The sequence below is a fragment of the Lagenorhynchus albirostris genome, chromosome 4, assembly GCF_949774975.1.
Source record: "Lagenorhynchus albirostris chromosome 4, mLagAlb1.1, whole genome shotgun sequence".
NCBI classification, from domain to species: Eukaryota; Metazoa; Chordata; class Mammalia; order Artiodactyla; family Delphinidae; genus Lagenorhynchus; species Lagenorhynchus albirostris.
The window spans coordinates 106,148,104-106,175,221 of NC_083098.1; the positions used below are offsets into that span (position 1 = coordinate 106,148,104).

A 27,118-nucleotide genomic window follows, 5' to 3' on the forward strand; every position below is an offset into this window, starting at 1 on the left:
GTATGTGGGGCTAAGGGTGAGATGGGGAGGAGAACTGATGCAAAGGGTCTTTGGGGCCCAAATACTGAACTAGATGATCTCCAAGTTTCCCTTGCAATCCTCACACTAAAATACATAGTGGCCTGGGCTTCTTTATATAGCCTTGTCACTCAGCTCTGTAAAAAATATTTTACTGGTGTCCATGGATATTTTGATAGATTTGAACTAAAGAATAAGATTCCACAACTATGCCAATAACTTAATAGTTTATTAGTCAGTCAACAATATTACAAATATTTAAAAATTACTTAATATAAATAGTTGGCAGCAAACTATTCCATTACAGAGTTAAATTACCAGTACAACAGACAGACTGGAGATTTAGACACCTGGAAGATAACAATAAAATAAACTAAAGTATTTTAACAAAAAAATTTAAGCTGAAGGCGTTTATCTAGTGTCCATAAAAGCATGGGTTCTCTTTTTATTTAGAAAAAAATAAAAAACGGCTTTAACATCCCATTAGGAATATAAAATAAAATCAACTGAAAATATTAATTTGCATATCAAAGAACCATTTATAATTACAATCCAAACACTCCATAAACCACTTGTGCGATTCTATACAGAAACTGGGAATTAGAAACTAGTTGCTTTAATATTACAAAGATTTCAGCTCCAAAAATAATTCAACATAAAATAAACTTTAGCAATTAGTGTCATAAAATTATATATTTCCACATAAAAATACAAAATAATATTAATGACAAGAATATGAAAAATTATTCCAAGTATTTTACTACTATTAAAATAAAATAAAACCCAAAAAAACAAAATAGAAATATGCATGAAAAAAGTCTTTCCTTTTGTTAGCAAAACACTATCCAAAATAACTACAATCATTTACATCAGTACAAAGATTTCTGGATTTAAAAAATAGTTGCAATGACAAAAGGGGTATCTTTTCTGACAGTAAAAAATGACACTGTGGATAAAATCTGCAAAATATGCAATGAAAAAAATAAATTTGCATTAAAAAGGTTTACACTGTTATTTTTTTTATACAAACATTAGAAACAGTATTGCACATCACAACACAGAATCGAGGTTAGTCAGCCTTCCAAAATGTGTTATATTCAAGTTTTGTAGCATCTTTGAGGAGAGGCTCTGTGCAGCCAGATGCAACAGGGATAAAATATCAAGTGTTTTCCATACACAAATATATAAATGCTAAATGTTTCCTTCTTAACAAAAAGTGTGGATTTTTAAAGTTTTTTTTTTCCTCCACAGTCATACTTTTGGGCAGCAATAAGAACATTTAGGGAACACAAATGAAGAAGCTTTGAAAATACAAAAATACAATCAAAATTAAGAATTTTCTACAAAAATAGTAAAATAAATATGATCTGTAAGTTAAAAAAAATTCCAATACAGTGTTTAACAGTTAGAAAATAAGAATGTAGTAAATAAAAGGAAAAAAAAAAAGAAAAAAAAAGAGGTAGGGGGAAGGTGGGGAAGGAATAAAAGATTAGACTAATAAGCTTTAATTGTAACAGAAATGAAGGGAAAACAAACCATACATTTCTGTCATTTTTACCCATGGCAAAAAGGGTGTTTTATTACATTTCCCTTCATTTCCAATATTTATTTCTGTTTAAGAAGGGAAAGTGATTTTCAACATCTCCAATTATTTTCATCATATAATTTTAGTGTTCATTATTTAATACATGAAAAGGCTCTTCAATTTTAAACATTAAGCAGAAATTATGAAAATAAAGTTTAAAAATCTGCGAAATTAAATATCTAAATAATTAACATTGCAAAACTACTGATTTCTTTTCTAAATTCCAAAAATTGAGGTATAGCAAAGGAGATGTCATCAGTCAAAAAAAGTGTGCCATAAAATAGCTGACTGTTGGAAAAATCTCTCACAGAGATATAAAAATAGTGCATAACAAATGTCAAATGGATCAAGGTTGGCAGGGTTAAGGTTAGAAAAGAATACTCCAAAAATCTGGAGGATCATGGTTAAGTAACAAATAGGGAACATTGACAAATAAATTAGTAAAAAGCTCTTCTGAAAACAGCATCAACTTTAAACATTAAAAACTTGAACCACAACCACAATAAAACAGCAGAGTTAGACATGAACCACATATTTTTACAGTACAAAAAAGCACACCATAGACAACCAATATTAAGATCAACACTTTGCTCACGTGAAGGATTGTCCCAAGGGGCTGCAATACGGCAACACCCTTGTAATTTTCTCTCTTTAGAGTCAAGAATCTTATTTCAGCATTTTAAAAAAAAACATCTACCATTGCTGGGTGCTTTGCTTAGATTGCAGAGTAACTCTTACATTAAAATATAGGGGCTAGTTGCATTAAAAATGCTCTAAAGAGAAAAAATATCACTAATGATATTCTAATAGTGTTCAGTACCAAAAGAAACTCATTAACTATTGCATGTTTCCATGCCACTTTCTCAAAAAAACTGCAAGCAAAGTCATTACCAAAATTCCTTCATCAAAATTTTTTTTTTAAAAAGCAATTCTTAACCATTAAGAACAACAATTTCCATGCAACAGTGACCCCAGTTTAGACAGAAGACCCCAATATACATAGGTCAAACATGTATGCAAGTTTAAGCCAGATTTCACCATTATCTTTAAGGTAAAATTGAATTTTATGCAACTAGCCATCTGTATATTTCCCCATCTCCATTTTGACTTTACTTAGGTTTACTAAAGTTTTGCATTCTTTGATAAAGTTCCTTTGTTTAAATATGGGCTTCCTGTGGGTCTTACATTTGGTGACCAGTTAGCAGTGTGCTGGCCATCTTTGGTTTATAAAGGATGTCTTAACCATGAACTATCAAAGGGGCTAAAATCAACTTTCTTTAAAATTCTAGTAATTTTCTTTTACTCAGTCTTTTATCTATACTATATCACTGCACATGAATTAGAACCGCACATCACAAAATTGCACAGGGATTACAAATATTACATCCAGTCTGCATAAAATCAAATTCCACTACCGACCAGATCACAAAATGGCTGCACTCTCTAATCTAAAACTAATTTGCATATTGTACACATGTAGGACATTTTTTTTTTAACTTGAAGTCACAATAATGCATGCAAGTTTGCTTTTTTTAAACAAATTTTATAATTTGTTCATGCTACCTAGATTCAAGAGAGCTTTTTCAAACATTTGCAATACCTCACCTCTTGTTAGTTAATAATTCTAGTGCATGCATATGGTGTATACAGGTAAGTAAACATGCATTTTTTTTCACATTCTAAAACTATGGCAGTTTAGGCCATATTGTGCTGCCTGCATTTTATCTGCAATGCAGTGTGTCTCTAACGTTTTCAATCCCGTATTAATAGGTGGCATTTACACATAACACCTATATAGCAGCAAAGCTAATACAGCTTGTGATTAAAAATGTTTAAAAATAGCTAATAAATCAGATTATCTTGAGGTATTATTTCTTGCAAGTCAAAATGGAGAGCAAAAAAATCAACCCTAATTTTTAGTTTATGTATACACTGAAAATAGCAACAATAAAAATAAGCATTTGTAGCAGACATATTCCATCTTCACTATTATTTTGCTACCTTTGGTAAATTACTGGGGCAGATCTTGAAGTTAAAAACCCACGTTTAGAAATAAGTGCACGCTTCACCCACTATATAGCAGCAGACTGTTTGCCCCTACGCAAAACATTCTCATATCTAATTTTAACTTTACATATAAAAATAACTTGGAGAAAATACAAAAAAACATTTTATATTAACATGAAAATATCACAAAAATTAGTAAGCCTGAGATGTAGGGTTTTGGTGAAAAACAAGAGGCTTGTAGTGTTTTGGCTGCTGATAAAGATGCATGTATTGATAGCTGGGGTGAAAGCAGAAGAATGCACTTATTTCTTCTGCATGTCAGTATCTTCAGACACAGTAAGCCACATGCACCCTTTCTTTCCTTGTTAAACAGAGGCAGGTTTGCTATTCTTAGTTCCAGCGGAAGTGGATCTGACGTGGGCGATCAGCACCTTCCTTTACCAATGGCTTATGGAACTCACGTCCTGCACGAGAGTGGATATTTGCCCAACAAAACTCACAGTAATACTGCAGGCAAGTGACATTGGCACAAAAAAAGGGAGCAAATTTTCCACCACAGCGTGCGCCCTGGCATTCATCACACATCTGGTCATCTAGCACATATGGCTTTACCTCCACCTAGAAAAAGAGAGAAAACATATCCCATTAAGTCTGCTTCAAAAGTCACTTTAGCAATACTTTAAAAGGTTCATACAATGTTCTAGAGAAAAGGACCAACAACATTCAATGCTGAGAAAGCAGGCATCTTCCCTGGGTAATAGCTTCACCATACAGTAGGTTAAAAAAAATTAAATCATTTTGTTCTTGCACTAATCATTTTTTATGTTTCATGTTCATAATTGACCATATGATTAAATGAGTTCTTAGTTTGGCAATTTTATTGTATTTTGATATGTTTTCTTCTGAGAACTATAAACTGAATAGTATTTAAATAACTCTCTTTTCCAAAGACAAAAAATAATTTAAAAAAACTATAGAATCCTAATTGATTCGCAAAACATTCCACCCTCACCTTTCTTGAAGTAACATCTTTAAAACACCTGTGTGTTAATATTTTCAGAGGTGGGGGTGACTGTGAGTGAAAAACAGAAGGGTATGGAAGACAAATAGTATTTACACCTTTGTTTTCTCATTCCAGTGCCACTTGTGAGATGGCATAACCCAGCAGCCACTGATCATGGCAATGCGTCTCTACTACAGGTGAGAGCGATACCCTGCTTGTAAATAACTGGTACAGACAAACCAGAACTGTGGATAACCTTATTAAGGGTATGTCTAGACGTCTGTGTATTTATAAGATACGAAGTCAAAGTCCCACTGTGAAAGCCTGACTCAGTAGAAGACCTCAGACTTAGGTCAGCTCTGAATACTAAACTTTTTAACCTCAGTTTCTGTATCTGTGAGATGAGAAAGGCAATAGAACCTGCTTTATAGAGCTGTAAGGATTAGATTATGCAAGTAAAAGCACTGAAGATAGTATGGCACATGGCAAATACTCTGTATATTAACATTAGCTACTATTAGCTGCAACAGCCTTGTCTTCTGGCTTGTAATAACTTTATGAATGAAAGGTTACTACTTTTGTCTGACTGAATAGTGCCAGGCAGCCTAAGACCTCTGCCTTTCCTCAGGAGAGAAGAGAAAATTGAGTGTTTAAAGGGCTTGGTTTGCCCAAGGTAAAGAATAATAACCCAACAATTTCTATTTTGAATGTATTCTACTGAAATACTTGCATGTGTGCAAAAAATGAATATATAAGGGTATTTTTCTTCAGCATTATTTTGAACAAAAACAATAACAGCAAACTACAAACAACCTAGTTGACTGATGAAAAGAACTGTAAAACAAACATTTGATAGAAGGATAATGAAATTATGTTTTTGTTTGCATTTGTATTTCATGGTTAGGGTTAGGATAAACATATTTTATATATATTGGACATTTTATTGTCCTAAATTTTATCTTTTGCATATTTTTAAATTCTAGATATTATTTTATGAAGCTAATCTACTTAACTCAAAATCAAAACTTCAAAGATGAAAAACTGGATTTCAAATTTATGATTTTAGAATACAGTCAAAACCTATTTGTGATTAATAATAATCTCTAACAGCTCTTGAATGTGTGAAAGGGAGTTTCATTGATTCTTCACTATTCTTATTTTCCATTATTTTCCCTTTTTCCCTTCAGAGGAGCTATCTATACACAATCACCTGGAGTCATAACTAATAAAATGATTAATAATTAATTAGCCAACTTGAAGTATATCACAATTCACTTCAGTAACTACCAGAAGTCACAGTGAATTATACTACTCATGGAATAACATATAAAATTTAAAACGATTTACACATTTGTGGTGATTGTTCTTCATGGCTATCAGGGAGATGAAAGTAAACTTCAAAGTGTTCATGAGCCTAAAAGGTGAGTTGAATAAACAATTTTAATTCCCTCCAAATAAGTATCCTGTGTATCTTTGGATTATCAGCTATAAATTTAAATTTAATCTGTTTTTATGGTTTAATAACTATATTCTTATTAGAGAGATGAAAGGTATAAAGATTAAGGGTTTGATTTTTTTGTATAAGCAAAACTAATGACTTGTAAAATATTTAAGGCTCAAATTCTTTCAAATAAAGTTCAAAACATACCTTAGTAGCACGTATCTTAAAAAAGTAAACTTTTCTCTCAGGTAGTTCAATGCCTTTTTAAGAAGGCAAGTGTTTCTCAATTCACTTGCTTTGTATCAGGGTTTCTCTTTAAGAATCAATATTTTGCCCCAAATAATTGGTCCTCCACTATCATTTTGGAAACAAAGAGGTATGAAGCATGACACTGCAATAATCTTTTCCCTTTGCTTCTGCATATTAAACAACTACAATTATATAATATGTAAATAACTTCCTCTGTGACCCTATCACCTCTCTGCAAAAGTAGGGGGTTAGACTAGATCAGTGGTCTAAAGCAGAGGCCCCCAAACCCCGGTCCGTGGCCCAGTACCAGTCCGTGGCCTGTTAGGAACCAGGCTGCACAGCAGGAGGTGAGCGGTGGGCAAGCAAGCAAGCAAGCAAGGGAGCAAGAGCAAGCGAAGCTTCACCTGCTGCTCCTCAGCTCGCGTTACCACCTGAACCATCCCCTGCATCGCTCACATTGCCGCCTAAAGTATCCCCCCCACCCCCACTACGCCCGTCCGTGGAAAAACTGTCTTCCACGAAACCGGTTCCTGGTGTCAAAAAGGTTGGGGACCGCTGGTCTAAAGCATGGCTGGACATCAGAATCACCCTGGGGGCTTTACAAACTACTGCTGCCCATGCTGCATCCCAGACCAATTACAGCCGAATCTCTGGGGATGGGACCCAGATGTCAAGGTTTTCCTAAGTTCCCAGGTAACTTTAATGTGCAGTGGATGTTGGAAACTACTGAATGAGAGGAACTCTAAGGTTCAAATCAGTTAAACAAAATTTCATAGCATGTCTGAGTAAAAGCAGAGACCTTTTTCTTAGATACTTAATTTTTTTCTTTCTTTATTGGGGGGCAACATTTTTAGTAACAATGCAAACAAAAATGCCACTTTGCAAATGTGAACTGAACTTATGCTGTACGTCTTTTCTAAATGGTATGATTTGATAATTAAATTTTGGGGACTACTTCTAGAGACTATGGTCTACGGGTATTAGTTAACCAGCTCCCCTGCCCCCAAGACGGTACAGCCTCAGAGAAGAAGCTTCAAGAAACTGTTACACTGGTAAAATAAGTACTCACTCAAGTTATATCTACTGTAATGGGTATAAAAAAGTTAATTTACCTCATATTTTTAGTATATCTCATCTGTACTACAAATGTAAACATGATTATTCAGGAACTATTCACAGATTTTAGCATGAGATAGATTTGTAAAGAAACAATTGAGTTTTGTTCACTCCTTTCTCTTATTTTAGATGGTAATCAGTATTAGAAATTATTCAATAGGGTAGCTTGCACAGTTATCATCCATAACACTTCCTAAAAGTTCTTATTGTGATGACCTAAGCAATGCTACTAAAGAGTAAATGTTTTAAAGTTTAGGACAATCATCTTATATATTTACTTTATTTACATATTTATTTTTGCATATATTTAGGAAAATATACAAAATGTGTTTTTATTTTAGATTTTATAAATCAAAAATAAGTAACACTTAAGTAACTCTTAGTGCCAAGCTCTGTTCTAAGTGCTTCTACATATGTGAATTCACTTACTCCTCAAAATAACTGTGAAAGAGATACCATTACTGTTTTCCATTCTATAAGTGAGGAATAAGAGGCATAAAGAGGGTTCATTTGCCCAGGGTTACAGAACAAATGGTGGAAATGGGATCCCAAGTAGTCTGACTCCAGAGTACAAGTTTTTAAAACAAGCTCTGCCTCTATAGTTAAAAGGATATTAAGACCTTATTGGCTGATAAAAATTTTTGAACTGCCTTTAAAATTATATTTATATTTTGTGTATTATACCTAAAATTTAAAGTCTGCTCAAGAATTTTACATTTCAGGGATATTTTGATATAATACTCTTTAAGAGCTAAAGGAATATAGAAAAATAAACACTCGGTTTTTGAATTACATTATTAACTCTGTAGGGTAGTAAGCTTTGGATCAGCACCTCACGATAGGACTTAAATGATTTCCCAATATGCAACTTACACGTTTATCAATATCACCGTGCTGAAGCTGAACAAACCGAGCACTAATGGCAGCAATATAGCTCTGCTGATTGGAGAAAGCAACTCGACCAGCACCTTTTGGATATTTTAGCTCAGGATCTGTATCAATTCCTGCATAACAAACGCCACCATACAGCCGGTCCATGATCATAGCGAGCTCCACTTGAAAAGGAAAAGTAGTTCACATCAAATGGGAGAGAACACAGTAAATCAACAATTTTTAAGTACTTTTTTTTTTTTAAGTGAAAGTCTATAGGACAATGCTCTTTTCTAAATCTAATCCTTTCTCTTGTGTACTAGAGCTCACCTGCTCTCACCACAGAAGAACTGGACAACTCAACTGTCTACGGGACAAGTCATATTGATATTTAACAGACACTGCATCACTCAGTATGTTCTAAATGGCACTCCTGATCTTCCACCATCCAATTAAAACTACTCGAGTGAGTTTTTGCTGACTCAGTGAGCAATGGAAAAGATGAAGTTGCCAACTCAAGACCCTTGGCTTCATCCTTTCTATTTTCTTTTTTCCCCACTGTATATGCAATCCTATGAACTTGATTTCCAAGACATATCTAGAATCCAATCTCTTTGCCTCCATCACTAACATCCTGTTTCAAGGTATCATTCTTTTTCATCTAGATCATGGCAATAGACTTATCTCCTTGTTTCTGCGTCCTGCCCCAAGTTTATTTTCAAAACAGCAGCAAGAGTGATTCTCTTAAAAATATAGCAGATACCAATGGCTTAACTGAAATTTCTCCTTAGGAACTCTGAATGGTGGCACAAACTAGCTTTCAAAACCAATACCACAATCTTCTTCCAACCTGCTCTTTCTCCAGTGTTCTTTATCTTCTCAGTTAGCGGTACCAGTGTCTACCTAGTAGCTTAAGACTGAAAACTGAGATTCAGCCTTTGCATTTATCTTATAAATATCTGTGACACCTGTTCACTTGGCTCTTCCACCACCACCACTACCACTAACCCAAGCCACCACTATTTGTCTCCTGGACTGCAATAACAGGCTCCTAAATTGGTCTACGTATAACTACTCTCAATTTGACTCCCCTCTCCACAAGTCATTAACTAAACTGGTCTTTTAAAAATGAAAATATGATCATGTCTCTCTTTTACTTAAAAACTCTTCATTGGTTTCCAGTTGCTCTGAGGATAAATAACAAGTTAGCTATTAGACTTGTATGATCTGACTCCTATTTACTTTTTCAATGTCTTCTTGTATCTCTCACCTCATTCCTTATATCCTAGGCCGTGACTCTGGACTTCCCTCAGTCTCTCCGAGGCACTCTGCTTCCCTCCACTGAAGATCTTTGAATATGCTGTTCCCTTTGTCTGAAACACTCTTCACAACCTCCTACCACCTAACCCTGCTCCTTCTGTTCAATCTTTATATGACAGCTCAAATACAAGTATCTTTAAAATATCAGACTATAGCACATTTCCTTGCTGTATGCTCTTCTGTTCCCCTTAGTCTTTCTTTGTAGTAGCTATGTCTGTAAGTATTTACATGTGTGAATAGTTCTTTAACATGCACCTCCCATACTGGAAGAGGATGCTTTCAGTGATGGAAGGTGCTAACACACTTCACAAGGGTACACCGTATCATAAAACTTGCTTGTATGGAGGGCATTTACATCTATAATTATGTTCCTATATGACCTCTTCTGGTAGATCTCTGGTTCCTGATTACTGATGAACATAAGTTTATCATTCACTTATCTAAAGTGTCTTTAAAAAAATCCCGTATTTCTTCTTCAGATATCAGAATCAAACTCCATAAAAAGACCCCAAATTCTCATTATCTTAGAGAGTTACACTTAAGAAAGTCATAAATGCAGTATTTGAGTGGATTCTTCTTACAGAGTCTGTTTGGAGTTAGCTATCAATATTGATAGATGAGTGTCCAATTCTCCAGTTCCTTAATGGTCTTAAGAACAATTCTCAGAATTTGTCTCAAAATTCTGTAGCAAGCAACTATTGGAGAAGGAGAATCTGCCCTTCACCCATCCAGTGGTGACATGTACACAATAGTACCAAATGCGTACCGAATCAATTCATATTTAAATGATTGTTTTAAAAAATCAAAATTTGTTAACATTCTACTTACCAGCCCTTAATGGCCTAGGAACACCTCCAACAAAAATTGTTTTTCGAGGATCCAAAGGCTGAGAACCATCCATCACAAAATCACTATCACTTAAGTTCCAAGGACGGATCTGAACCTATGAAGAAAATGACATTACTGTATTAGGTCTCACTCCTTTAATAGCTGATGAGCTTTGTGCCACTGTACTGTTCAAAATTTTGGATAGATGGGTTTGGAAACAAACTGTTAACATTTTATCCAGATATAATAAATTATATGAATTTTAAAAAATTGAACTCATAATGGTAGTTTGTTTATTTTTTCACTAATGATCATTTCAAAACTGTTTTTGGAAAACTTGCATTTGTAACTTAAAGTTTGAGTAGCATTTACTTACAGGTTTGTCCTTGATAGTAGGGCTGGAAACACACAGATAGAGTTTTCCATCTTCTTCAATACAAGCATCAATTAGTGCCTGAACTGAGCTCTCTTCTTGAAAGAGAAGGAATGCATAGCCTGTAATAACCATAAGAATGAGGCAATATGTCAAGGTAAGTGATTTCACCCCAAATTTCAGTATGGTTTAGAAAATACATGCCTTTGAAAAAGATGAAAAACCTATAAAGTAGGACTACATTATACTTTCTCTAGGAGAACATAATATCCTATGGAATACACACAAAAAGAGATACTCAGTAAAATAACTAGCTACTTTATATAGAGCACTTACTATCCGATACTGTGATAAGAGCTTTGTGTGAATTATTTCATTTAATTCTCACAAGTCTATGAAACATTATTCCCAATTTACAGAAGAAAACCCTGAGGTGTCAGGTGGTTAAACTATTTGCCCAAAGTCAGTCACATAAGTAGTTGGTTGATTAATTTCAAACCTAGATCAGCTCTAAGGTCTCCTATGGTACTGTCTTCTTAAAGACTGTGGCAGGATTAACCAGTTGAGCATAGCAGGAGCTGAAGTTTCCTTCAAATGCCCTCAGGGTAAGACAAGTTCTAGAGCATACTTTTGGACAGGTGGAAAAGAGCACATGTGGAAAGGCCCAGGAATTTCCATAAGTAGAGGGAAAATTCCACAATCATCCTGACAACTTCCAAACGATACTAAGAAAACTCCCTTAGGGAGGCTGGAATGAAACAGGTTCCAGGCTTCCCTGGTGGTGCAGTGGTTAAGAATCCGCCTGCCAAGGCAGGGAACGTGGGTTCAAGCCCCGGTCCGGGATGATCCCACATGCCACAGAGCAACTAAGCCCATGTGCCACAACTACTGAGCCTTCGCTCTAGAGCCTGTGAGCCACAACTACTGAGCCCATGTGCTGCAACTACTGAAGCCTGTGAGCCTAGAGCCTGACCTCCGAAACAAGAGAAGCTACTGCAATGAGAAGCATGCACATCACAACGAAGAGAAGCCCCCGCTCACCACAACTAGAGAAAGCCTGCGCGCAGCAATGAAGACCTAACAACAAAGACCCAATTCAGCCATAAATAAATAAATAAATAAATTCATTTAAAAAAAGAAACAGGTTTCTTAAGGATAGGTCAGACTTTTATTTTATTTTATTTTTTACATCTTTATTGGATTATAATCGCTTTACAATGTTGTGTTAGTTTCTGCTGTACAACAAAGTGAGTCAGCTATATGTATACATATATCCTCTCCCTCTTGAGCCTCCCCCCCACCCTCCCTATCCCACCCCTCTAGGTGGTCACAAAGCACCGAGCTGATCTCCCTGTGCTATAAAGCAACTTCCCACTAGCTATCTATTTTACACACAGTAGTGCATGTATGTCAGTGCTACTCTCTCAATTCATCCCAGCCTTCCCTTCCCCCTCTGTGTCCACAAGTCCGTCTCAAGGTGGATGAGCAGCAGAACACTTTTTGTCAAACAGCCTGGAGACTATGTTTGCACTTGGGATCCAAGTTCTTGCTTAGATTCCTGTACCTTTTGAAAATATGCCCCTCCTCCTTTCCTTGTGACAAGCAATTGTCAATTTTTAATCAAATATGATGTATCTAGTAGGCAGAACAGAGTTCATTATAAAAAGAAGGCATCGCAATTTACATTACAAGTTTACTGTTATGTGATTAATTCCCAGCAGCAGATGACTATAAATGACCTAACAATACCCCTTTTCCTTGACAAGATTTCTATGCACAAAACCTAGAGCACTGAAATCTAGTCCTAATGTAAAGATGTCTTCAATCAGGCCAACCATGTCTGTGCCATTAAACAATGGGAAGTAAGAGGTCATGTTTTACTAGGAATTCAAAAAACACAGCTTATTGCCAACAATGGCTTTTAGTGCCACAAAGGTCTGATGTGACACACACACAAAGTACTTCATTTTAATAAAATTACAATACCTGATTTCATAAATAAGCCATAAAGCCAACCTACACAAATAGAAACTTCCAAAGGTATGATTATGCAAGATTAAAACCACATCTTAGAACTTTTTAATTGCTAGAAACAATTTAAATAGGCTTGAAAAAATAAAAAAAAAAGACTGGTTTTCTTTATGTGAAGGATTTAATTTTGATACAAACTAAGGTTTTTTTATTTTTAAATTTTTTTTTATTTTTTGGCTATACCACATGGCATGTGGGATCTTAGTTCCCCAACCAGGGATCAAACCCATGCCCCCTGCATTGGAAGCGCCGAGGCTTAACCACTGGACCACTAGGGAAGTTCCCAAGCTAAGGTTTTGAGAGCTGTAATTGTTTTGTAATAATTGAGGGGATATAAGACTGATTTACTAAAATAGTATTTTAAAGTCAATATTTTTAATGTTATGTTTTTATGATGTTAATTTCTGATATTAATATTTTAATACTGCTTAATAATTTTTGTGATTATTATGGAAAAAATGTATCACAAAAATTAATTAAGCAACATGGCAGGTAAATTATGATCTAGCTAAGGCAAGCCATTAAACATTAAAATACTCGTACCAAAAATACCATCTAATAGTTCTTTAGAATTTATTAGCACAAGCTAATGTTTACATAGGGTGAATCTTATTCACTGCAAAGGACAGGTATGTATAAGTGTGGCTCAGTATCCAATGTCTCAAATCATTACCTTAATTACAAGGTAGCTTTGTCAACTGAATGCTTCTACACAGTGTTTTCCAAACCATGGAAAATGATGAATTACATCAATGACAAAAATGCTTGAAAGCACAAGGTTTAGGAACATTGGTCTTTGGCAATGAGTACAACTAACTATAATGTACCAAAATAGTATAATTTGCCACTGCTAATATTTTTTGTTGTTTTTTTTCTTGTTTTCAGTTTGAGAAAATAAACTAACAACTACCACAAAAACCACAATAACAATGCAACAGCAACAAAGACAGCAACTATTCTGTTTCATGAAATTAGTGACAACCTACCTTTCTTACATTTCTGCCCATGCAGAAAATGTGTATCTGTCTTGACAAAAACTAATTCTAATACCTTTCTAAAATTATATTTCAACTCCTGCCTGGAACTCTATTGAACAACTTTTTAATCTATCTAAATTGCACAGTATCTTTTAGATTTAGTTCAAAATTTCTCAATGACGCTTTCCCCCACCTACTTCAGGTCAAAGGATAAACTATCCTACAGTATTTATAGTTGTATATATCATTTATTAGGCAACTATCAACCCATGAATTACTGAGAATACAAAGATGAGTAAAGACACAGTCTGAGAGATTAATGGAAGAATCTGACATTAATAAAATAAAAGCATATTTATAAAATTGTAAAACTGTAATATTGCAACTGTGAGGAGTGCTCTGAAAGGGCACAGTTCTAGAAGGGCCTACAATAGGAGGATTTGACCTCATTAGGTGTGTCCTTAACAGTTTCCCACCAGCAACAGATATTTAAGCTGAGAAAAGTAGGAGATATACAGATGAAGAGGCAGGGAAAGCCTTCAGGTCAAGAGAACAAACATAAAAGTCCTGAGGCAGGAGAGAGCAAGGCCAGTTTGCAGAGCTAGAAACAAACAAGAAGCAATACTGGGAGAAGGAACGGGATGGGGAGGGCTGGCAGGGAGAATGCATTTTTGCCTTTATCCTAACAATAAGAGAAACCACTGATGGGTTTTAAGCTGGAAGCAAGGAGTAGCACCATCAGATTGTTTTCACAGATATTACTCTAGTTATGCTGTGGGAGAAAAACTGGAGATAGCCAGAAATGTGGACAGACTAGTCATACACCTGAAATAGTCCAGACAAGGGATGATGGTAATTTAGTCAGGAACATTAGAAACCAACAGGCATTTTTATTGAACACTCAGTAAAATAAACTGTATAAAAGGACAAGATCATAACACTGAACAACAGATTAAAACTAAGCTAAGAAATGAACATCTACATCAATATGGAGCTAATTTTCTCTCTACACCAAGGATTCAGGACCTCCAGGTCCAGTAAGCTCCAAAATCATGTGAAAATTTAGAGTATATGGAAACAGGTCCATATCTCTAACTAGACTCTCATGGAGGTCTGGGATCTAGAATCTCTGGTTCAAAGGATTCTGTAAGTATAAGATCTAAAGGTATTAAAAAAAAATCACCACATTATTCCATTTCTCTAAGGAACTACATAAACCACTAATGGAAGTTCTATAATTCTCAATGACAAAAAGTAGAGACGGCTCATATAATTTATCACCAGAATTCCTTAGCTAGTTTTTGTATGCCAATAACTCTTAACATGTTTCCTTTCCTGGAGCCAAAATCAGATTATTCAATAGATCTACTGAAGTCTTTTTTCTAGGCTTGAAAATCCACTCAGCCATGAGAATAATAGTGTGTTTTTTCATTTCTAAAATTACATTTCAATAATATTCAAAGTAAAGTCTTAGTCTTTCAACCTCCCCTTTCTTTTATTCACTTCAGAGAATGTGCCATTAGCAATCTGACTGACTGGATTCATGTTCACTTCTCTCCCCTTGCCTCCCCTCCCCACTCGGGCGGGTGAGGTGATCCTTCCTGTTCCCACTGACTGTGGCATTGCTTTGCTCAAATGAATGTGCGCTCAATTTGTGATTCTTGTCCTCTAGTGACCAGTCACAGTAGTATCCTGGCAATATGTAAGTAACACAACTAGGCATCCTCTGCACATTTTATCTCTTTATGTAGTTGTTTTTTTTTCTGACCATTCATTTTCTTCTCTATCTGAATTCACCAACAGAGTATATACTGCTCTCTTGTTATCTGCTATTATCTGGAACACTTATGTATATCTTGCAATACTTAAAATAGTCATAGGTTTATATTTTATTCTCACTTCACACATTTCTTAATTTCACTGATCAGAGAAACTTTATTATATGTCTGTACCCAAGTTACTTAGAATGATACTTTAGGCAGAGAAAATTAGCTCTCATATAACTTATTCCCTAGCAAATATTAACAAAAAAATCTCTTACCTTTTGGTGGAAAATAGGACTTGCTTTCTGCTTTATGAGGCCAATCTACTACCAAAGGCCCAAATCTTCTGAAGCTAGCAGTTATTTCATCTTAAAAAAGTACAATAATATGCATTAGGAATCAGTTTTAATGATTCATTCTAAAAAACTCCTATATTTTATACGTTATTTTAAAGATTTAAAAATTTAAAGTACCAAATAGCCTAAGATAAACTAGAATATAAATACTAGAAACATGTCTAATATCCTCACTAAAATGATACATAAATCTTAATAGCTATTTTAATCAAAAGAGTTTTTAAGTAGCACATTGGCTAGAATAATCAATTCAGTGTGACTTCTAAAATTTTATATACTAATGTATGGACACTAATGGATTTATAGTATAGCAAATCATAAATATCACTGGCTTGAAAAACATGCCAACATTATATCAAGTTAAAGATCCATAAAGAGATCCATTACTGCTTGATAAAGTAAAATATTATAGGAAAAAAGGGCTGCTGAAACAAGACATGTAAAGCTATAATATTTCTAAAATATACTAGGGTCTGATACATGCCAGGCAGTTTCACTGAAAGACATACAGGTCACATCCAATGACATGTTCTAGGTTATTTTATCCAATGGAAACTTTATTATACTGATTAATACATAGAATAAGTTTGTGGATATTTGAATCACAACTGAAAAAATTCCCAAAATGTAGCAATATATTCTCTATTAGTAAGTTGTGAATGACAGTGGCAGATTTCCCACAGCTTTGCAAATATTAGTTTCTGTATTTTTAATCTTGAATTATTTTTCTTTTGTTATTATTACACATGATAATTTTTACATATGCTTATTAGTCTTTGTATAACCTAAATTTCCTATTTATGTACTGTTTTCATTATTTGCTTGGGTTTTATAGCCTCTTTTCTTATGTGTTTCTAAAAGCACATTTATACTTAAAGAAATTGAATTTTTAACTGTCATGCATTACAGGTAAAGTTTTTGTGGTTGGTTACCTTTAATTCACTGTGTGTGTGTGTGCATGCGTGTATGCACGTGTGTGTGCACGCATGCATGTTATAGTCATACAAAAAGTTTTAAATAAATACATAAAAAAGTTTAATGTATTCAAATATGTTCTATATTTAAAAACATAAGTGGGAGATGAACTAGATGAAAATCTTATTTACAAAAAATTCTCACAATAATAATATGCATAAGATATAAACTAAAGAAACAAACTTAAAAAAGTTATTTGTTCAATTATCTTTATATTTCAACAGGTGACAAAATATTTAAACAGAGATGGATATCCATTTTAACTGAAAATCTCTAGAGGTAAAAAAAACTCCATATCCCCATTCACATTATATTTCAGGTTTGTTTTTTTATATGCCAAATCATCATTTTACCTTCATCAATATCTGGAGGAAGACCACCAACAAAAACTTTTCGAGAGAAACGTTCTATTCGCTCTCCATTTTGATGAGCTGAGTAACATGTGGGTGAATTTAAAACACCAACTTGATCATTATGACCATCATCCAGCAAGCCATCATCTATTGGAAAGAGGGAAGAACGACCTAAAATATAAGAACAAATATAACTTGAATCTCGGATCTAAGAAAATGATAAATTAAAGTCAGGCATAAAAAGAGCAACAACAAATTCAAAGGCTTAAAATTGAAGGCGACATAGGCATAAAAAACTTAAGGAAAATTCAGAGAGTTTAAAGGTTTAATTACCTAGATTCAAGAGAGAAGTTGTCTGAGGAATGACTTAGAAATAAACATGGTCATATGACAACGATTACATCACAAACAAACACTAAATCACTTCAGTTTCTTATGGAAAGCAGCAAGAATCTGATGTATGGGGATGGGCAGACTGGATGTGTAACCTTTTAGAAGAAAGGTTTTAGGAGAAACCTTCTAGAAATTGGTGGCAGAAAGAAATGGCACAGACTAAACAGATAAGAAGACATTAAAAACCACTTGCAGACTACAGTAAGTAAGGACAAAAGCACCAAGTAATACTTGCATATAAGATCTTGAATTAATTTACTGCATGTGTAAATATGCACATATTTACACACATATGTGTAAATATGTGCTTCTGCACATATGCAAAACAGAAAAAGGCACCCCCTCTAGGACTTCAGTCCCCATCTGAGCCCACCCTCATATGGGCACAGCCTGTATAATCCTCTGCAGCAATCCTGATGCTAGACTCTGTGGCCTGCATACAGTTGGGGTTGAGGTGAGAAGGAAGGGGCTACATGTCTGTGAACTATAGCTAGCTAGATGTTAGAAATAAGAATTTTAATTTTATAAGACCAAAATCAGGGAGAAGGATATTTGGTATAGGAAACAGAAATTATTCTGCAGATTCAAATTCAGTTTAAGTAAGATGTTCTGAAAGATACCCACGTTCACTGAGTAACTCTGGATATTTAGCTTTCCCAATACCTTTGCTATCAGGAATAAGGACCAATGAGAAAAAAACGTCAATATTCTTTGTGATCAATGGAAAGAAAGCTCTTCAAAATGAAACTATTTTCCTTAAAATGAACCTCATCAAGAGCCATCAAAAGTAATATTAATTATGAATAACTGGTTCAACTTTCTATGGTTGGACTTTAAGTAAATAATTGTATATTTTAAAAGGAATAAGATGAGGTAGAGAAACAACATGCACATTAACTAGTTTTTGATTAAAATGGCAAATCCAAATTTTATACTTATTTCAGACATGGCAATACTTAAGTATAAATATCGAATGCAGTGACAAAGAAAATCACTACATAAGCAATGTCACACAAGTGACCCAAAATGACTTAAAATTTTTTCTTAACTATAATATTGTAAGAATATTCATTATATATTAATGAATTATTCTATACTTCTAATTATAATAAATACTACAGTTAGTAAAATAACTATCAAAATCTATAATCTATATGTCTAAAATCTATTAACCAAAGTTCAGCTGAATGAAGGATGTAATGGAAAGGCTAGGAATATGTCACATACTGGCCATACTAACAAGAATCTTCATTGTTGGAAAATCATGACCACTTTCCTTCTAGAAGCCATAAAAGTTATAGAGTTAAATACCCGTTTAAAAGAGGAGTTAACTAAATATATATCACCAACAAAAATATTTTTTACCTTTCCAATTATCCTCCCCTATAACCCAAATCAACATGGCAATAAAAGGAGAACCAGTTAATAATTATGTTTTCCATGTACTTTAAACATACTTTCTAAGAATGATCCATGAAAATGACTGGCAGTAAAGGTAAAATTATATGTGTTGAGAAAAGTAGAGTTTGATCATAAAGTGATTTGGACTAAAATATTTACAACAGTTTTCAACCAAAATTAAATTACCTTTCTCCTTTTTTGCTCTGAAACTAGGCTATATTTTCAGGTTTTACACCTCAAAAGAATGAAATTGACTGATAATGAAATCACAATATAAAATCTGTGGGATGTAGCAAGAGCTACTTACTTAGAGGAAAATTTTCATACTTACAGGGAATTTTATAGTTTTAAATGCATATTAGAAAATAAGAAATACTTAAATAATCCTAGTTTCTGCCACAAAGAGATAGAAAAATAATAAATTAAATACAAAAAGAGTAGCATCAAGGAAATGAAAAAAGTAAAATCAATGACACAGAAAACTAACATTAAAAAAAGAGTCAATAAAGGCAAAAGTTGGCTCTCTGAACACTTAAAAAATCGATATACTTCTCAGTAAAGTTCATCAAGTTCATGAATAAAAAAGAAAACTAAAATTACCAGGAGAGGAAAAGAAAACATTTGTACAAAATTAGTCAATTTATAGCTTAAAGCTGAGCATGGTTCTTTGATATCAATGTATATCTATACTTTTATGTACTGATTGTTGTTTTAAAAATAAAAGCAAACACAAAACAAACTATTATTATTAAGAATGAATATTCCTCCCATCCTCAAGATCCTAGCAGCCACTCTACTGGGTTAAATAACCCACCAGTGTGATGGTATGATTTTTATTTCATATGCAAGGATTAAAAAAACTATCAAAACAACAAAAGTAGGTCCAGGACTGATCTCTCTCAGGCACCATCTGTTTAATCAGACAGAATCACTATCACACATGTTTCTCCAAAGAACTGAGACAGGAGCTATAAGGTACATTTGTTACTTAAAAGCATTTTGCCCCAATAATAGGTTTGTCCTTTTCTCACAGAGAATGAATAAGGTATTTAATTTAAACAACCAATTAAAACCTAGTACCCTGTATGTCTTTGTAAATTAATGTCTAGACATAATATATTTACTTTATAATTAAGTTCACTAAAATTCTGTTTCTTTTAAAAATTGCTATGTCTGCGTATAAGTGTAGAGTAGGTAAGTCAGTCTCTTTGAGGAGGAGGGATTAGCAATTTTTTTCGGTAAAGGGCCAGATGGTAAATATTTTAGACTTTGTAGGCCATACATTTCTCTGTTGCAACTACTCAACTGTCATCACTGTAGCTCCAAAGCAACCAGACAAAAAGTAACTGAATGGGCATGACTGTGTTGTAATGAAACTTTGTTTAAAAAACCAGAAGCCTTGGCTTGTGGGTTATACTTTGTTGATGCTGTCTTATAGTATTACCCTGGCTTCTTTTTGGTCATGCTTTGAAGATTTCGTCCATTCTCTGACAGTTATCATAATAATTAACATACAGAAATCTGTTGCATTTCTACACACTAATAAACTATCAGAAAAGGGAAAACAAGAAAACATCCCACCTACAATCACATCAAAAAGAATAAAATACCTAGGAATAAACTTAAGGAGGTGAAAGACCTATATTCTAAAAACTATGAGGCACTGATGAAAGAAATTGAAGATGACACAAATAAGTGGAAAAATATACTGTGTTCATAGAAGAATTAATATTGTTAAAATTTCCATACTACTCAAAGCAATTTACAGATTCAATGCAATCTCTATTAAGATACCAATGGCATTTTTCACACAACTAGAACAAATAATCCTAAAATTTGTATAGAACCATAAAAACAAAAACAAAAACAAAAACCTTGAATAGCCAAAGCAATCTTGAGAAAGAAGAACAAAGCTGGAGGTATTAGGCTCCCTAATTTTAAGCTATACTAAAAAGCTAGACTAATCAAAACAGTATGGTAGTGACATAGAAACAGACACATAGATTAAGGGAACAGAACAGAGAGACCAGAAATAAATCCTCGCTTATATGGTCAATTAATCTATATGACAAAGAAGGCAAGAATATACAATGGGAAAAGATAGTCCCTTCAATAAATGGTGCTGGGAAAACTGAACAGCTACATGCAAAAGAATGAAACTGAACTACTTTCTCACACCATATACAAAAATAAACTCAAAATGGATTAAAGACTTAAATGTAAGACCTAAAACTCCTGGAAGAAAACATAGGCAGTAAGCTCTTTGACACTGGTCTTAGCAATACTTTTTTTGAATATGTCTCCTTAGGCAAGGATAACAAAAGCAAAAATAAACAAATGGGACTACATCAAACTGTAAAAAGCTTTGCACAGTGAAGGAAATCATCAACAAAATGAAAAGGCAATCAACTAAATGGGAGACGTATTTGTAAATGATATATTCAATAAGGGGTTGATATCCAAAATATATAAGGAACTCATTCAATTCGATTATCAACAATAACAACAACAACAAAAATAAGCAGAGGACTTGAATAGACATTTTTCCAAAGAAGACATACAGATGGTTAACAGATACACAAAAATCTACTTGGCATCACTAATCATCAGGGAAATGCAAATCAAAACCACGAGATACCAACTCACACCTGTCAGAATGGCTGTTATCAAAAAAGACAAGAAACAACAAGTGCTGGCGTGGATGTGGAGAAAAGGCAACACTCATGCAATGTTGGTGGGAACAAAAACTTATGCAGGCACTATGGGAAACAGTACAGAGATTTCCTCAAAAAATTAAAAATAGAGCTGCCATCTAGCAATAATACTTCTGGGTATTATCTGAAGAAAATGAAAACACTAATTCGAAAAGATACATGTACCCCTATGTTTACTGCAGCATTATTTACAATAGACAAGATATGAAAGCAACCTAAGTGTCCATCAATAGATGAATGGATAAAGAAGATGTGGTATATATATGCCATGGAATATTACTCAGTCGAAAAAAAAAAGGAATGAAATCTTGCAATTTGCAATAACATGGATGACCTAGAAGGTATTATGTTAAATGAAATAAGTCAAAGATAGATACTGTATGACTTCACTTATATATGTAATCTAAAAAATAACACAAATGAATAAACAGAACAAAACAGAACCAGATTCATAGATACAGAGAATAAACTGGAGGTTTCCAGAGGGGAATAAATGAAATAGAAATAGTTGTAAAAGGGATTAAGAGGTATAAACTTTCAGTTGTAAAACAAGTAAGTCACAGAGATGCAATGTACAGCATAGAGAATAAAGTCAATAATACTGTAATAACTTTGTATGGTGACAGATGGTTACTAGACTTATCATGGTGATCATTTTGTAATGCACACAAATACTGAATTACTATATTGTACATCTGAAACTAGTATAATATTGTATGCAAATTATAATTCAATAAAAAATGTGAAAAAAGTATTTATCAAAGATGAAAATTTTCAGCCTTGATGTCATCATAAAAGGGTTTGGTAGTGGTGATATTAGGGAGTATACACTTAGTCTGGCTATTTCACAAGACTGTTAAAAAAGAGTCAAATGAGTTCAAATTAAATCTAATCATAGAAAATCCCAGGTCAATTTTTAAGCAATACTTTAAGTATAATGTATTATTAATAATTCCTTATTCATTATAGCACATGAATATGAATGGCTACATATACAGTATGAATAAATCCAACCTCTCTAATTAAACCTCCATATTTTCATTCTCTTTAAAAAGTATTTCTCTTATCTTCTCATTCCATATATAATCTACTAAAATCTACTAACTAAAGCTTTGCTTGTCTGCTAGAAAAGATTGCTTTGTGGTGTTTAGTACCACTAACTAAAATACTGGAGGTTCTTTATTTCTGTTATTTTAAAAAATATTCTATATATTTTTACTCCTTCTGGAGTAGAGCAGCCCTTTAATCCTTTATTAAAGGGAAGATTGCAATAATAGAAATATTTTAGATTGAGAGATAGAGTTTAAGTTACATTTCACACCTCCCTTCACAACCTACCACCCTACTCCAAGCTCAGACGAGTATGTTCACTCTCAGAATGGAATAAACATTGAACAGACAATAAATACAATAGATGTGAGAGTCTTTCTCCTTTCTAATCCTGGCCCCCAGGCAGCACTGAAGTAGAACTCTTTATGGCTCCCACAGTACAGAAATACATAGGAGTTGGGGCAGGACACAAATGAAAAGCAGGGAAAAAAAACTTTGCTTTTTCTTACTTTCAGTATAATTAAATTTTGATTATTCCTAAGGTATATTTCATATATTAATATCTGTAGCCAGTTTGATTTAAAGTTCTTATGTTGACATTATTAGAGATATTAAAATATATAAATTCATTTTGGTAGTAATTTGGTTTCACTGCAGTCAAGCGGGAAATCTTTTAAATGAAAATAGCCACTCTGTGCCTGAGCTTAAAGGTGAGTCAAAGGTGACAAAAGAAGAAAAAATAGTTCTTCCTAAACTAGATTATAAAGTCAACATGCCTTGAGAAAATAATACTGTCCACCCACCACTGCACTGGTAAAGAACAATGTCTTATTTTTTGGCAAAAATTATATCAACTCAGTGTGACACATCCCACATCAACAGATCTGATGTGTATGAGATTTCTTTTTAGAAAAGAAAAATGACTAAATAAATGAATAAATGTACTTCCTTTGATGGACCAAATCTAAAACATGAAACCCATAAAAGGGGTCCTTGGTAGTTAAAAGGTTATTGATGTGATACTGATATAACATCTTGCATAGGAAGAGGAAAAAATGAGTAGAAAATAGGAAGAGAGCCAGGCTACTTCTAGTTCTTTCTGAGTCATTCCTTTGGTATGCGGCTTTTTTTTTTTAATGTTTTATTACTTAGTGTGTTAAAGTACTTTCAAACTCAAAATCTCTCAATAGTTATTTCTAATGGATAAACTTTAAAAAAAATTTTATTGAAGTATAGTTGATTTACAATGTTAATTTCTGCTGTACAAAGTGACTCAGTTATATATAATATATTATATATATATTCTTTTTTATATTATGATTTATCACAGGATATTTTCATCTGACCATCAAATCCAAAATTGTAAAAGGTCCTATATTCACAGAGGACCAACTAAAATAATTACTAATGCCATGTAATTTGGTCCTATATTCACAGAGGACCAACTAAAATAATTACTAATGCCATGTAATTTGAGAGGAAAATTCAGTTGTTACCCCCCCAAACTAAGCCATATAAATGTGACAACTGTCAGTTCTGTCCTATAGAAGGCTTCTACCAAAAGCCTTAAAACCATCTGAGGGGCTTTCCTGGTGGCACAGTGGTTGAGAGTCCACCTGCCGATGCAGGGGACACGGGTTCATGCCCCGGTCTGGGAAGATCCCACATGCCGCAGAGTGGCTGGGCCCGTGAGCCATGGCCGCTGAGCCTGCGCGTCCGGAGCCTGTGCTCCGCAACAGGAGAGGCCACAACAGTGAGAGGTCCGCGTACCACAAAAAACAAAAAACAAACAAACAAACAAAAAACCATGTGAGATCTTTCTTCCAATGCTGGGAGGCAGTTATGATGTAGAGGATATCTTTACGGCTCCCAGAGGACAGAAATATATATGAGTAGTAGCAAGTTCCTATCTAAAAGGAGAAATTTTTGCTTTTTCTTGATATTATAGTCACAGTCTACAATTATTATTATTTTTTTTTGTGTAAAGTTACTTTTGCTTCATCTCTCCCATCATCACATCTACCTTTCTCCCCATCAATTTCTGCACATGAAAAAGAAAAGCAAAGTTTAAGCCATGGAAAATGTCAGCTGCTTTCCTACGAAGCTGAATAGCACAGTATCATATAGTCCTGGCCTTTTCCTTAAGATAACAAGAACCCAGAGGGGAAGACTTTTGTGGGAGAGAAAAAGAATGTGTGTGTGTGTATGGGGTTAGAGACAGGGAGAGAGAAACTATTATATTCTTAGAAGACACAGAGAAATATTAGCAACATGATTTCTATATATCAGTGTTAACAGTAATCTGTTTGGTATTTGTCATTTTCAACTGGGTCAAACATAAAACTAATAAACTAGAGTTGTAAATTACATATCATAGATAAGACAATCAGTTACAGATTGAGAGAGCATGTCACCTTCACTAGTATTTATTAAACAAATCTCTTAAAAAAACTATAAACAGCAGGTTTATTTTAAAAGATACACAAATAAATTTAAAAACAGTTAAAATCTGGACAGCTTAAAATGGAAAAGTTTATTAAATAACCATATTAGTATGAAAATGTACTTTAAAGGTTAAGATATTTAGGATTCAAAACTTTGACAAGTGCGCAAATCAAAATACAATTTTTTCTGTGAGTTTCCAGACATTGCATAATAAATCTGGGATAATTAATTATAACATTGATCAGTAAAACCCAATTAGAAAGAGTTATACCATAGCAAACAGAAATGAATTACCTCGTCTTCGCCCATAACTCCTTGCTGCATGTAAACAAAGGACAAATTGTAAAATGTCAGAACTAAAAATAAGCCCACATATACAAAAGCTATGTGGGCATCTGGAAATTAGTGCTACTTTGTCTTAAGAGCTACCACAATGTCATCACATAACATCAGCATGGTGTTTTAATATTTACAATGCACTCATATATGTATCATCTGAACTGTATAAAAACTGTGAAATTAACAGGAAAAATATAATTTATTCTCATTTGTGTTAAAATTCATGAATAAGTATTTGTTTCATCTAATCAGGATAAGAATATGTAACACTTTATGGTTAAATAGCATCTCAAATAATTTTCCCAACGAATGGAAATAACATGAATTAAATCCTTGTTTTTCTACTTATTATAGTGATATAGCATATACTGTCCAACTAGTAATTCAGATCTAAATCACTTTATACCAAGCCCTGCATGGAAAAAGTAAATGGAAGACACAGAAGAATGAAAATATATAACAACATTAAATTCATTCTCTGAAGCCTGTAGAGTTTAGATAGAATGTAAAGAAATAAATCCATGTTCAAACTTGCTTAGCTGAAAATGATTAATGATGTACTATAGCTAATAATGCTTTCAATCTTTTTGGTACAATTTATAACAGCTAACTAAGCGCTTATGTCTCTATATCTGGAGTAAGAGGGATTTAGATACAAATTATTATTAGTATCATTGAAGAATAGTACATGTGTTAAATATTGTAAAACTATAAAGCAGAAAGCATTTCAACCTATGTTATTAACAGTTTACATAATTCCTCATGGATAAAAAATACAGCAATTTATTTTTCATAAGAAAGTACCAGCTTGATAAAATTTGCAACTTGTTTTTAAATAACTCATTCCCCCAAATCTGAGTATACAATGAGTATTTCCACTCTGGAATTAACAGTAAACCAAAAATGACTGTCAAAATCAAGATCTTAATTTATGTTCATGGATATTTTTAGGCCTGGGAAAAATCTGATACTGAAAAATTCCCAATCAAAATATATATTAAAAGTTGTCAGAAATGTAGTTTCTCCAAAGGTATAAAACTTAAAGATCAAAGGAAAACATTTCATGTCATTAAATACATTCTATTATAGAGATTTTACCAAATTAAACAAAAAATTTATACTAATAAGGCTTTAATATAAAGAAGTGTGCCTACAAGGTTAGGATACAGCAGTAGTTTCCCTATAATAAAAAGGAGGAAAATCAAACTTGAAAACTCTTAATCATTTATACTTCAAGAAATAAGTCAATAAATATTAGTCTTTTATATAAAGTAACCCTGCCATTCTACTGTCTTTAGTTATATAATCTGTTGCAGACTTAAATCTGTCCATGACGTCCAGTTACCTCAAAGCCTGGCAGATTTACCTGACCTGTATACTAGTTTATACATAGCTTACCTCTGTGTGTGTTTCTGTATATATAATCTGTATATATATAGATTATATATAGCTTACCTGACCTATATATTAGTTTAGGATGAGGGTAGGGGTGGAACCAGCATTTAGAATTT

The 27,118-nt window shown here is 33.6% G+C and overlaps 1 protein-coding gene across 9 annotated transcripts in view; it reads right to left on the minus strand.

Annotated features, from left to right (window-relative positions):
• Nucleotides 1–230: 230 nt before the first annotated feature.
• Nucleotides 231–27,118, minus strand: part of CPEB2 (cytoplasmic polyadenylation element binding protein 2) — a 64,052-nt gene continuing 37,164 nt past the window's right edge. For 5 of the 9 annotated variants that reach the window (XM_060148500.1, XM_060148496.1, XM_060148502.1 and 2 more), the window contains 7 exons: nucleotides 25,563–25,586; nucleotides 17,266–17,436; nucleotides 15,860–15,949; nucleotides 10,814–10,932; nucleotides 10,438–10,552; nucleotides 8,293–8,474; nucleotides 231–4,228 (listed from right to left, as the gene is read on the minus strand). In XM_060148500.1, the coding sequence (XP_060004483.1) occupies nucleotides 4,001–4,228; nucleotides 8,293–8,474; nucleotides 10,438–10,552; nucleotides 10,814–10,932; nucleotides 15,860–15,949; nucleotides 17,266–17,436; nucleotides 25,563–25,586 (929 nt within the window). In that variant the 3' untranslated portion in view covers nucleotides 231–4,000. The remainder of the gene's footprint in view (nucleotides 4,229–8,292; nucleotides 8,475–10,437; nucleotides 10,553–10,813; nucleotides 10,933–15,859; nucleotides 15,950–17,265; nucleotides 17,437–25,562; nucleotides 25,587–27,118) is intronic. The other 4 variants (XM_060148501.1, XM_060148497.1, XM_060148498.1 and 1 more) reach the window with 3 other exon arrangements.